Source organism: Pipistrellus hanaki (genome assembly GCF_964339955.1).
Source record: "Pipistrellus hanaki genome assembly, chromosome: 14".
Lineage (NCBI taxonomy): Eukaryota > Metazoa > Chordata > Mammalia > Chiroptera > Vespertilionidae > Pipistrellus > Pipistrellus hanaki.
Window position 1 is genome coordinate 44,363,477 of NC_140516.1, and position 13,457 is coordinate 44,376,933.

General features: G+C 46.8%; 1 protein-coding gene across 4 annotated transcripts in view; it reads left to right on the forward strand.

Moving 5' to 3' along the window:
* The window catches only part of RBM20 (RNA binding motif protein 20), a 171,250-nt gene that overhangs the window by 91,440 nt on the left and 66,353 nt on the right, over positions 1-13,457 (forward strand). Inside the window, exon 1 of one of the 4 annotated variants that reach the window (XM_084903377.1) lies at positions 11,604-11,792. The exons of the other annotated variants lie outside the window; for them this stretch is intronic. Within the exon in view, the coding sequence (XP_084759503.1) occupies positions 11,710-11,792 (83 nt within the window). The 5' untranslated portion in view covers positions 11,604-11,709. Of the gene's footprint in view, positions 1-11,603; positions 11,793-13,457 lie in introns of those variants that run through there. 4 annotated transcript variants of the gene reach the window in all.

Here is a 13,457-nt window from a genome sequence, read left to right on the forward strand (position 1 = left end):
CTTGATTGATGCCACTTGTTCTTTCCTCAAGGGTTAACTTCAATTGGTTGTTCAATAAGTGGTATTGTTGCTTTGGAAAAGTAACCACCAAGGGAAAAGCACTCTTGGCTGTTTCCCAATGACCTCAGCCTGGTCCTGAGTTGCTAAGATCCAGTCTTTTCAAGTTGGGGGCAGTTGTGAAGGCACCTGGTTTTGATTGAGGCTGTAGTGACAGCAGTAGTTAGCAGCATCTCCTCCCCTACCCCAATGCCGTGGCACTCCAACATGTGTCTGTGACAGTGCAGGCAGATTCCTGACTCTGGCCATCAATAAGGAAATATGCTTGGGCCAGGTTTCCGAGTCTAGTCTTTGGCTCACTCTCAACATCACGTTTTGGATCAAGGCTTTAAAACTTTAAATCTCAAATGTCAAGAATGAATTTTTGACCCCTTGGTCCTTCTCTCCCAAATTTGGATGGAGACCTCTGAAATTATAATCAATATGAGGAAAAGCCTATAACTTGTTGATTCAGAAAACATGGAAAGGATTTCTACTGTCCGGAGAGCACCATGCTGAGTACTGTGGAATCTTTGTCCTCAGAATTCGGGTAATCTGGTCCCATGTAGAGAACTCAAGGATGGCCACCTAAGATGGAAACAGGCTTACAGCCCAAACCCCCTAAGGCTGGTTGTGAGAGTGGTCCATGTGTTTATCATCCCGTTACTTATGAGGTTTGATTTGGCTGATCTGGCTGGCTGCTGTTCTTTTCCTTCCCCATACCTCAGTAACTATCCTCCCCAAATCTGGCTGACACCAGTGACTGTGACTGTCCAAGCTGGAGGAGGACTATCCTTTGTTCAAGGTGTAAAGGTGGCTCTGCTGCTCCGTTTAAGACTCAGCAAAAGACAAAGTAGAGAAAGCCTGAGGGCTGGAACTAATTGATCTTGCGGCCTATCACCAGGGTTCATGCAGTCGTGGTCAAAAAAACAAAAAATAATTTGTGATTTAAGCATCACAGTAGACTTAATTTCCTGGAAATCTTTTCAGAATGCATGTTGGAATTTGATTACCAACACATGGCTGGAGTGATGTGTTCTCCCTGCCAATTCTTTCAAAATTCGAGGTTCTGCAATCTTCCTACAAAAGTGAGGTTGGCGCATGTACTGGTTAATGTCATCGAGAGAGCAGTTAGAGCTTCAGCAAACAATTGTCCTGTATGCCTTTAAGAGGAAACCAGCTTAAAAGCAGATCTGTTTCACTCTGGCTGGTGTGGCTCAGTGGTTGAGCATTGTCCCATGCACCAAGAGATCGCCAGTTTGATTCCTAGTCTGGGCACATGCCTGGGTTGCAGGCATGTGCTCTATTTCCAGTAGGGTGCGTGCTTGATGTTTCTCTCTCTTTCCCTCTGTCCCTCCCTCCCTTTTCTCTCTCTCTCAAATCAGCACACACACACACACAAAAAGTATATTTGTTTCCTCAAATCTTCTGCAGCATACCTTAGAGCAGCAGTCACCAACCTTTCGGACCTCAGGGACCACCGGTTGGCAGCCGCTGCCTTAGAGGGCATGCTGCCGCAGTGTCTCCAAACTGCCCCTCTCCTTCCTGACAAGATGTCAGGCTGTTAGCTTCCAGCTCCACAACGTCCTTGACAATGGGGATTCCTTCCTAGGTTGATTCTGAGCACAGATTCTGCCTGCTCTTATTTTTGCTTTCCAGTGGTTTGCTATTCTCCATTCATTATCTGCGCCATTTCTCCAGCCCTGCTCTCTGGTTGCTTTGCTGAGTCGTGTGATCCCAAACAAGGGTGGCGTTTGTGCTCAGCTTGTTAGGAAAGCTCAGTAAAATGTGGCATGGGCACGTTCCTACTTTCGTATCTTTATACTCCTCTGGTGTTTGGCCCGGGAGGTGGGGGTGATGTCATGTTTTCCTGAACATAATACTCTTGTCATTTGAGTTTTAATTGCAATAAAGAGTAAAACCAAGCTGTAGTGGACTGGGTCCTCCTGTGCCTCCTCCTCCTCTTCCCCAGGGGGCATCAGAAAGCACTCATATATGCAGAGTATTAAAATACCAACTCCTTTAAAAAAATAAAATAAAATACCAACTCCTTAAACTTAGGCGAGACCCGATCCTATTACTTGCTTTGTTTTTGCACGTGGAGGAAAAGTGAGTCTGTGGTAGAGGCTGTCTTGCGCCACGTTAGAGGGTATTTTGATCTTGTACAAAAGCAGAGAAGGAAGGCAATGCAGGTGCTGGGCACAGCCCCGTTGACCGGTGGATAGAGGCAATTAAGGCAACTGGTGTTCTCAGAGGAGAAACAGGACAAAGTTGGGTGTCAGCTACTCTGCTCCTATCTGGGCACTCCCACACACAGCCTCCCCAGGTGCTCTTGATGGGGCCCATGTTTTGTCATTATCTTGGTTCAGGGAAAGATAAGCTGCAGCTGTCTTGGGTAGCTAGTGCCCTGTGATCTCCAACTTACAGGTAGACCCTCCTGTGAGTCATTTACTCCACAATATTGACTGTTTGTGCCTGGTCATTGGGCAATGTCCTAGGCATTGGGCACGGGGCAGACAAGATCCTGTTCTCATGAGTTTATATTCCAGAAGAGGGACAGGCAATAGAGCATGGAATAAATAAGGTAATTTCAGATATGATAAAGGTAGGACAAGGGGACAGAGAATGACCTTGTGACCTGCTTTAGATGCCCGAAGCAACACTGTCCAGTAGAACTTTCTGGATGCTGGAGATGTTGCCTACTGTGCTGTCCAGTTTGGTAAAAATGGCCGGTACGACTGAGGGACTGAGTTTCCAATGTTATTTAGTGGTAACTTCAATTTAAATAGCTCCATGCGGTCCATAGCTACCCATTGGTCAGTGCGGAGCTAGAGGAAGGACTGTTAGGCAGAGGACAGAGGTTATGCAAAGGTCCTGAGGATATGGTCACCCTGAGAACCCAGCGTGGGATCTCTGTCTGGAGCCTGTGCACGGTCTTTATAGAGCAAATCTGAAAATCTTAGAAACGCTTCCTGCCTCTGTTTTGTGGGCCCCCGGAGAACCTGCAGAGGAACGAGAGTTAACCAGATGGGAGCTGAAAGCCCCTGCCCAACAAAGAACCCGCTTCCTCTCCTGGGAAGGGCTTGTTCCCACACCGTCTGACTCACACGGGCTTCCTCTGCGCAGGGCGCCGCTGGCCTGTGTGCAGAATGGCCCCCTTGTGCAGGCGGAGCCGGTTCATTCTGGGAGCAAATCCTGTCTTTGTTCTGGCCTCGCATCTTCCGGGAACAAGACGCTGGAGCCCCCACCATTGCTTTTTTTAGGGGGTCTCGCAGCAAATACTTCTTTAAAAAAAAAAAAAAATATATATATATATATTGATTTTTTTATAGAGAGAAAGAGAGAGGGATAGAGAGCTAGAAACATCGATGAGAGAAACATCGATCAGCTGCCTCTTGCACACCCCCACTGCGGATGTGCCCACAACCAAGGTACATGCCCTTGACCGGAATCGAACTTGGGACCTTTCAGTCCACAGGCCGACTCTCTATCCACTGAGCAACACTGGTTTCGGCAGCAAATACTTCTTACTGCCGTGCATTCATCCCAGGGTCGGAGACTTCATCTTTCCTGGCTTAACTCTTCTCGCCCATGTTAACGATGGCAGAGCTGGCCCTGGTGAGAAAGAAAAACTGGGCTTTAGAGATCGTCTCCCTGTGAGTTGCCACTTCCGTGGAAAGGGTTAGGAAAGAAAGGAGGAGAAGGGAGGAGGGGAGCGAAGAAGAAAGTTTCCAGGAGCGTTTCCAGCGGCGTCCTCAGAGCCACACGTGCTCTGGGATCCCGCAGGCCGCGGGAGGCCTGTCCCCTCTGAGCCAAGAAGCGGGCTATTCCAGGCAGCCAGTGGCTGACCCCGCCAGCAGGGGAGGGAGTGGCCGTGGCAGCGTGTCCATCCCGTGCGGGTGGCGATTCAGCTCCAGCAAGATTTCCAGCTGAAAACAGGCAGGCGGCGGCCTCTCCCGGCTCCGGGTGCTGGAGATTAGATAGAGGAGGCCCCGCCACACAGTCTGATCCTGGGCGAGCCCGGATTAGTCATTGGTTACCGCTCTCCTGGCACTTGCATCCTCCCAAGAAAACACAATTACCTAGCACCCCGCTCCCCAAAATATACAAAACTGAGCCAAAAGGATCTCAGTGGTAAAACTGGAGACCAAGCCCCAAGCCCACTTCTGGGGGCTGAGCAGTGGTTCTGCCTCCACCCCCACCCCCCTCGGGTCCTGCCTTACTGTCTGCAATTATCTCAGAGCTCCTCCTCCACTCCCCAGACCAGCAGCAGCTTGGGGTGGACAGGCAAGGGGAAGGGAAGAGGCTGTGGACTTTGAACTGTGGCGGGTACAAACACTGTCTTGATGCTGATGATCTTTTTGTTGTTGTTGTTAATCCTCACATGAGGATATTTTTTCATTGATCTTTTAGTAAGAATGGAAGAGAGAGGCAAAGACAGAGAGAAACATCGATGTGAGAGAAACACATCGATTGGCTGCCTCCTACAAGCTGCGGTGGAGCCTGCAACCAAGTTACCTGCCCCTGACTGGAATTGAACCTGGGACCCTTTGGTCCTCAGGCCGACGACGCTCTATCCACTGAACCAAACCAGCTAGGGTGATGCTGAGGATCTTGATCTCTCTGCTGAGAAGTCTGCTGTCATAAAATGAACCGTCGTTCACCTCTGGTCCACATGCTGGCTATTCCTTCCTAGAAGATAAGGTGAAAACCCACAGGGGTCATGAGCGCTGGTCTCCACGGGAAAGCGAGTGTGGCTGTGCCTTCTGAGGGGGTCTCCGTTCTCCATCTGTCCTGTGTGTGCTTCTCCGGGAGAGAGGTGCCTGCCATTGGAAAGAGGCTGTGAGCTTCATCGGATGGTCCTGATAAGCTAGATGGGGCAGTATTAGCCCAATTGAATTCATTTGTCTCTTAAAAATACTTTTTTTTTTTTCTTCCCACTGAAAAATAAGCATGCTTCCTACAGAAACGTTGGGACATTTACAAAAGGAGGAAAACAATGACCTAAGATTCTGCCATCTAAACACAGCTGCCTCTGTTAGCATTTTGGTGTGTTCTCCAATAGTATATTTTTTCCCCCACTAAGTTTTATTTTGCTTTTTACATGTCTATAACTATATACAAGGTTTCCCCAAAAAAATGTATGCACACTTTAACAGCTGATTCTATTACCTTTTGAAAATGAGATGTATTTTAATAAACACTGCCTTTATAAGGATTCAAAGTGTGTATACATTTTTGGGGGGACACCCTGTATATCGTATGTGACTTTGTGCACTGATTTTTAATTTAACATTAAATAGCAAGTGGGTAGTAAGCATCGCTTTGGATGGCCATGTGGTAGTGCCCTTAAGTTCCTATGTACATGGCACTTGGGTATCTTGAGCCCCAAGAACTAGGTAATTAACCATCACACAGTGAGTTGGCGAGGAGGCCAGACATAGCGGAGTGTTCCTTACGCTCGCTGGTCCTGAGCCTTTTCCTGCTTGCATCCCTCACACATGGGCTGCATACCCTCTGCTGGTGTGACTCCTTACGTTACTGTGTGCCACCCCTCCCCCACCTCCCCCTGAGGATCGCTACGTCACCAGCTTTGGGACAGCTCCCCAGGAGTGGAGGCCAGATTGCTCCCTTCCATCATGTCACTTCAAGAAACTCGGTAGCATAATCAGTAGCAGTATTTGTTTCGCCTGCCTCCGGCTTCTCCCAAACCAAGTGCCACCCCCAAGTTCCCATCGCCTTGTGTCCATGCTAGCTCCATGCAGGAGGAGGGATTAGCCAGGGGAAACCGGCAGGCTTGATGGCCAGCAGGTGGCCTTGGGCCGTGGTGCTCCCGTGGCTCCAGTCCCTCCTCTCTCCCCCTCAGAGTTCTTCCCTCCCATTGGGGACTGGCTTCCTGGGCACGTGTGCACCCAGGGCCTCTGCGTAGGAGGGTCCTGTGCTTGGTTTGACACTCTGCTGTTGCCATCTTGACATTTTTAAGACTTTTAAAAATTTTCACGACCCTGCATTTTCCTTTCGCACGGGGCCCCACACATTCAGCAGCCTGGTTCCACGTGGAGCACCCCTTCCCTGCAGTACTCACCCTGTCCCTCTTTCACTTCCGCTGTGACTCACCCTGCACCAGGGAGGTGCTTTCGTAGAACAAAGGTCTTTGGAATCAAACAGACTTCCTTGCAAAGGGCCACGTGCTGTCTTTGGGACTTGGGATAACTGATCCAGTCGTTTGGAGCCTCGGGGTTCTCACCTGGGAAGTGGGAATAGTGATCTTAACTTCTTAAGACTTTTGAAGGTCAAGAGAATGTATGGAAGGGTAGCATAGTGCCTTGCGTATCCACACTCAATATTACCTTTCGGCCCTCCTTCCCGGGCACCGTATACAGTGGATGCTCTGTAGGCACTTATTATATTTCAGTTTGTAATGGTTAGTTTGTGCCTCTTCATTTCCAACTGGGCCAGGGTGTGTGTTCTAATCTCTGAGTAAGAGTGAGTACCAGGCTGTTGAGGGGCTCATTCTAGGCACTGACTTTTTTGGGAATCGCAGGCCAGCCCATGTATCAGGGCACCTTTTTTCTTAATAATTAAGTTCACCACCCGTGTATCACTCTATGGAGCTCATGATAGCATATCCTCAGCCAGCGCTGACTACACCAGGCACAGGGCTATTGGGCACATCCTTCTTCCATAATTGTAAAGGTAGGCATGGTCTTTACCCCATTTTGTGTGGCCAATTTCAGCTGTCTGGCTCCAGAGCCTGTATTCTTAACCACTACATACTTCCCCTTTGGGGGTAAGCGGGAGCTGAGCCTTAGATACGGGTTTGGGGAGTCCTGGCCAGTGTGGCTCAGTTGGAGTATCATCCTGTTCACCATAAGGCTACAGGCTCATTTCCCAGTTCGGGCATGAGTGGAAGACAACCAATAGATTTCCCTCTCACATCGATGTTTCTCTCTTACTCTCTCTCTCTCCCCCCTTACCCTCTCTCTAAAAATCAATGTGTATTCTCTGGTGAGGATTAAAAAAAAAAAAAGATATGGGTTTGGGAAGATGAGTATGGAGGAGCACTGTTTAGTAAATTATTATTTTAAAATGTATTTCATTCCCCCCCTTCCCTTCGGCAGTTATCTTGTTCTATGTATCTACCCTGTTTTCCCGGAAATAAGACAGTGTCTTATATTAATTTTCACTCCCAAAGATGCGCTAGGTCTTATTTTCAGGGGATGTCTTATTTTTCCATGAAGAAGAATACGGTACACATTTATTGTTAAATGAAAATAAAGGAAATTTAATACCTGTATACGGTATGGTAAAACGATAGTTGTCAACACAAACCAGACAAACTGTGAATCCTACAGTATCAAGAATTTACTCAGTTATTCAATGACAATCATGTCATCATCTTCTGGAACATCATCATAACAATCCAATTCCTGAATTTCCTGGTGAATTTCTTGTGACTCCATTTCTTTCAGAATCAGTGGACCAAATCTCTCATGTTTAGCAATAGCATTCTGAGACAGAGCCTAGGGGGGCCTTATTTTCGGGGGGGATGCCTTATATTTCACTCAGAAGGAAACCTGTAAGTAGGTCTTATTTTTGGGGAAACATGGTAGGGGTCTGTCCTGTTGTATGTGTTTTTTCTTTTAGATTCCGTATGTAAGTGAAATTATGGAGTGTTTGCCTTTCTCTTCCTGACATTTCATTTAATAGAATACTCTCTAGATCAGTGGTTCTCAAACTTTCTAATGCTATGACCTTTAATACAGCTCCTCATGTTGTGGTGACCCACAACCATAAAATTATTTTTGTTGCTACTTCATAACTGTAATTTTGCTACTGTTATGAATCATAATGTAAATATCTGTCTTTTCTGATGGTCTTAGGCTCTACAGCAGCTCTCAACCCGTGGGTCAGGTTGAGAACCTCTAGTAGGGTTTATTTCTTTGTCTTGTCTGATTGCTGTGGCTAGGACTTCCAATACTGTGTTGAATAAAAGTGGTGATAGTGAGCATCCTTGTTTGTTCTTGGAGGAGAAATCGTTTAATTTTTCGCCATTGAGTATGATATAGCTGAGGGTTTGTCATATATAGCTTTATTTTGTTGAGGTATGTTCCCTCTAGACCCACTTTTGTTGAGAGTTTTTATCATGAAAGGATGTAGATTTTGTCAAATGCTTTTTTTGCATCTATTGATATATGATCAATATGATTTTTGTCTTTCATTTTGTTATCGTGATATATCACGTTAATTGATTTATGGATGTTGTACCATTCTGGTATCCCTGGAATAAACCACTTGGTCATGGTATATAATCCCTTCAATGTTTTGTTGAGTCCGTTTGCTAATATTTTGTTGAGCATTTTTACATCTGTGTTCATCAAGAATATTGGCCTACATTTTCTTATTCTGTGATGTCTTTGTTTTGTTTTGGTGTTAGGGTAATGCTGGCTTCTAGAATGAGTTTAGAAGCATTCCTTCCTCATCAGTATTTTTTGGAATAGTTTAAGAAGGATAGTTATTAATTTTTCTTTAAATGTTTGCTAAATTCCACCTGTGAAGCTGTCTGGTTCTGAATTTTTTTTCCCCCCAGAGTTTTTATTTTTATTTTTTATTACTGCTTCAATATCATTGTTAGTAATCAGTCTGTTTAGATTTTCTATTTCTTCCTGGTTGAGTCTTAGAAGGTTTTTACTTTTAGAAATTTACTTATTTCTTCTGTTATCCCAATTTGTTGGCATATAAATATTCATATTATATATTGGCATATAAGTATTCTTTAACAATTCTTTGTATTTCTGTGGTTTTGGTTGGAACTTCTCTTTCATTTATGATTTTACTTATTATGCTCTTTTTTTCTTGACTAAAAGTTTATCAATTTTGTTTATCTTTTCAAAGAACCAGCTCTTAGTTTCATTGACCTTTTCTATTTTAATCTCTATTTTGTTTATTTCTGGTCTGATAATTATTATTTCCTTCTTTCTGTTTACTTTGTGGTTTGTTTTTCTTTTTGTGGTTCCTTTGTGTGTAAAGTTAGTTTGCTAATTTGGGATTTTTCTGTATAGCAATGAACTTGCCTCTTAGAACTGCTTTTGCCACATTCCATATATTTTAGAAAGTTGTGTGTCCATTTTCATTTGTCTCTAGGTAGTTTTTAATTTTTTGCTTGAGTTCTTCTTTGATCCTTTGGTTGTTAAGTAGCATGTTGTTTAGTTTCTACATAGTTGTGTTTTTATTCCAGTTTTGTTTTCCCCCACCTATAGTTGGGTTCTAGGTTCACACCATTGTGGTCCTAAGAGAAGTACTTCAATCTTAATGTTTTTCAATATTCTTGAAGGTATTTAGTCCTGAATGTGATCTATCCTGGAGAATGTCCCACGTGCATGTGAAAAAAAAAAAAAAATGTGATCTGTGCAATTTTGGGATGAAATGTTCTACAAATATCTACTCAGGAGACTCTTAACCTAAGCAGGTTCTGAGCATAATGAAGTAAGACAAAAAGTGAGGAAGAGCAAAATGTACCATTCATGACGGGAGCTCCACCGTGCACCTTGGGGAAACCTACTAGTAGATCGTGGGAGGGACTCAAGGCCTGAGCAGAAAGGCCCTGCGGCCAGGTTGGCTGGTTCCCTTAGATCAGGATCTGGGACCGGCGCCTTTAGGTGTCTGTGACTGCGTCATGGGCCGAGAGCCAGGTGAGCCTGGGGCAGTGTGTGGGCTGTGACTAAATTAGGAAGAAAGAGTCCTTGGGCTCTCTAGGGAGCATGCTGGGCAGTGGGCCTCCGGTGGAAAGCTGGACGTGGACTATGAGACAGACATGCCTGGCTTTCACCTCAACTCCCCAGTGGTCTGCAGGAACATCGCTCACTGAGTCCCAGCAGGAGAGGAGCGTCCCCGAGACCAGGGAACATACACCTCCAAGCATGTGTGTAAAACAGGAGAACCCAGTGAGCTTTAATCCCTGGTCTTCTATAATCTATTCTGGGGAGGCTGTCCCTTGTAAAAACCATAGCCTCCGGGGTAATTCGGAGAGGGGATTATGGTGGAGACTGGGCATCACAAATGAGCGTCAGACCCCAGACAGGACGGGCTGGATGGTGGTTGCTTCGCGTAACCTGTGGACAGCGGGTTTTTATTTAGAAAAAATCACGTGAAGGTTTCATTTGGGGTGATTGTGTTGTAGGATTACAGGGTAAGATCTGGGGAGAAGAAGAGGGACACAGAGTGGCAGGCGCGTGGTGGCTCCTGGGAGAAAACTGATCAGGTTCCTAAGTAATTAAACCGTAAGTCGGGCCAAACTCATCCCCGGGCCTCTGTGAGGAATTTAGGAATTCCTCGTGGAGAGGGCTTCTTGGTTTTGTTTTTCTTTCTTTCTTTTTTTTGCGGGTATCGTATTTTCTGTGAGACATGTGGAAGGGCTTAGTTTCTCAACTGTGGCACTGTGGCTATCTTGGGCTGGGCAATTCTTGTTTGTGGGTTCTGTACTGAGCATTGCAGGATTTTAGCAGCAACCCTGACCTCTGCCCCGTAAATGCCAGTAGCAACCTCCAGTTCTGATAAACAAAATGTCTCCGTCGTTCCCTGGGGTGGGGGCATCGCCCCCAGTTAAGAGCCACTGCCTAGCGCAGAAGACAGTCCATTCTTCCTGCTGAAAAGTTGTAGTAACCACTGGGCAGGTGAAATGAGGGGTGGCCTCACCCCATCTCCTGCTGCTCCACACACAGAAAGAAAGAAAGGGTCACCTGTTCAGGAGGTTTGCTGGCTGGGAGTCAGTTTGGCGGTTAGGGCTGGGGTCTGATGTGGCTACATCACTAAAGGTCTTTTGGGGGACCTTCAGGACCAAATTGTCACACATGAAAACCCATAATAAAAACCAAGCAAGTACCCAGCCCAGCCCAGCCTGTGTGGCACAGTGGTTGAGCATCGACCTATGAACCAGGAGGTCACGGTTCAATTCCAGGTCAGAGCACACGCCTGAGTTCTGGGCTCGATCCCCAGTGTGGGGCATGCAGGAGGCAGCCGATCAATGATTCTCAAAATTGATGTTTCTATCTCTCTCTCCCTCTCTGAAATCAATAAAAATATCTATATAACTATATCTATATCTATATATCTATATCTATATCATCTATATCTATATCTATATCTATATCTATATCTATATCTATATCTATATCTATATCTATATCTATATCTATATCTATATCTATATCTATATCTATCTCAAGCAAGGAATCAAACAAACTGCCATCCCTAAGCACTACCACCACTAACAAAAAAGTAGGAAAATAAACCAGAACCGGGAGGCTTTGGAATCTTATTAAAAATGGCCACCTGATTAGCCCCCGTCCTCCCCCTGCAGCCGCATTCTCCAAAGCTGGCCTGGGTGTTGATATGTGAAGAGGCTGAGAACATGCGGCGTAAACACGGGCTGATACTGCTTGCCATTTGCACTCAGCGTGTGTAATGCGGCAGGAATGGCTCCGGGTGGCATGTGACTCCCCTTCCAGATGGGCATGCGGGCCACTGGGGCTGCTCGTTTCCTTTCGCTCTCGCCCTCGCCTCCACTCCCCCTGCGGCGCCCCTCCGCAGACTCCGGCGGGTTTAAGGGGCAGCCCGTCATGACTGGCACGCAGCGGGCCGCTAGGATGTCATTGGAATTTTCTGGGGAGGCACATGCGCGACACCCAAAATGACTCCGGGCTCCGGTGGCCTCAGGTCAGCGCTCCCTGCCAGGCTCCCCGGGCTTTTTCGGAAAGGTAAGTTTTGCATGACGTCATCCCACCTTTCCCCAGCCCCCGGGGGGGAACTGAGGGCTTTCTCTTTATTCTCGGGTCCGGTAGCCCTGCTGGCCATGTTCTTGGCGCTTAGCATTCGTGCATGAGTGTGCGATTTATGTGCCCCCACCCCCTCCCGTTCAAAAAGAATGGTCACCACGGATTCCCGGGGTAGCATGTGACTTCACATAGCTCCCCGTGACCCCAGTGGAATCCGAGGGCCCAATGTCGGGATGTCTACGTGTTCCTTTTACGCCAGTTACTGGACTTATTTTTTTTTTTTTAAAGAAAAGTCGGGCGGCCGCGGGAAAACAGATTGCAGGAGCGCCGGGTCTGCGGGAAGGGAAGGGGACGCTTTCGGAATCCTGAAGTCTGGTGGACAAGAAGAGGGGGTCCCTTAAGGCTGAGGCGCTTTGTACTCACTGCTGGAATGTGCCCTTGATGGGAAATGAATGTCTAGTCGCTTGCAACGTTTCCTATCTTGAGTGCAGAGGCAGAGCGTTGAATCGGGCGGGGGTGCCCGGTTAGCATTCACAAGCCCGTCTAGTTTGCTCAAAAATACTTGCAAGTCGCTTCTGCAGGAGCCGAGACCCGCGTTTCAGCAACGATTAGGTGTCTTCAAATAAAGTTCAATTTCAAAGCAAAACGATCTCACAGTCCCCAAGCAAGCAAGGGAGCGTATCCACGCCTGTCGCGAGGTTCAGGGGACTTACTTGGGCTTGGATGTGATGACCCGTTAGCAGGCTCGGGCTCCACCACGCCGGCTGACGCACCTCGTTTCTTTACCCGTGGCGATTAGAAGTCGCTTGGACACCTTTGGGAGAGGAATCCTGGTGTTCTGCTTGCCAGTGTGTCCAAGCAAACCCACACGTACGCACTGGTAAAATGGTGTGTCCGATGTATTTTCCATCATGGGGATTTTTTAACCTTAAAAAAAAAAAATCCATGATGTCGCTTTGCCATTGGTTTCTGCCTTATGTGCGTTCGAATCTCTGTTTTATTTTCTGTGCCAGGAAACCGAAAGGGAGAGAGTTAATATTTTCACACACTCGTGCCCTCCCCCACATGCCATAGCCTAACAGCTGCCACATATGATTTTGTGGAATTTGATATTTCAGATGAAATGACTTCCTTATTTTTCATCGTAATATAATAATCAATTTCCCCACAGAGCACTGTGGGCATGTCAGGCCTGGGCCGCCCCTAATTAGCAATGGATGGCGAAGCCGAGGGAAGTGCCCGAGAGCAAGTTTGAGTGAAACATCAACTTTAACCCTTCCTTCTTGCCCCCGCCTGCTTGGATCTTAACCACAGCTGAGCTGGTGGTGGATGTGACAGAAATATCTAGAATGGCACATGCAGATGTGACCCCGGGGCCTTGTGATACCAGGAGTTATCTCCTCTCCACGGTAACTCTCCTACGGCCTCAGCTTTGTAAAATCGAGGCAGGAGCCAGAAGCAACCCGCATGCGATGTTCTCTGCCTCGGGTGGCACCTGCGTTTTGTTGGCTGTGGTCAGAAAGGTGTGTCTTCTTAGGCATCAGAACCTTCCATCCACTTTGGGGGGAGTGGAAGCTTTCTCAAATAAATAGTTTCATCGTCTGCTTCTAAAGTTCCAACCTCAAGGTCCTCCTGTGCTCCGAGGAA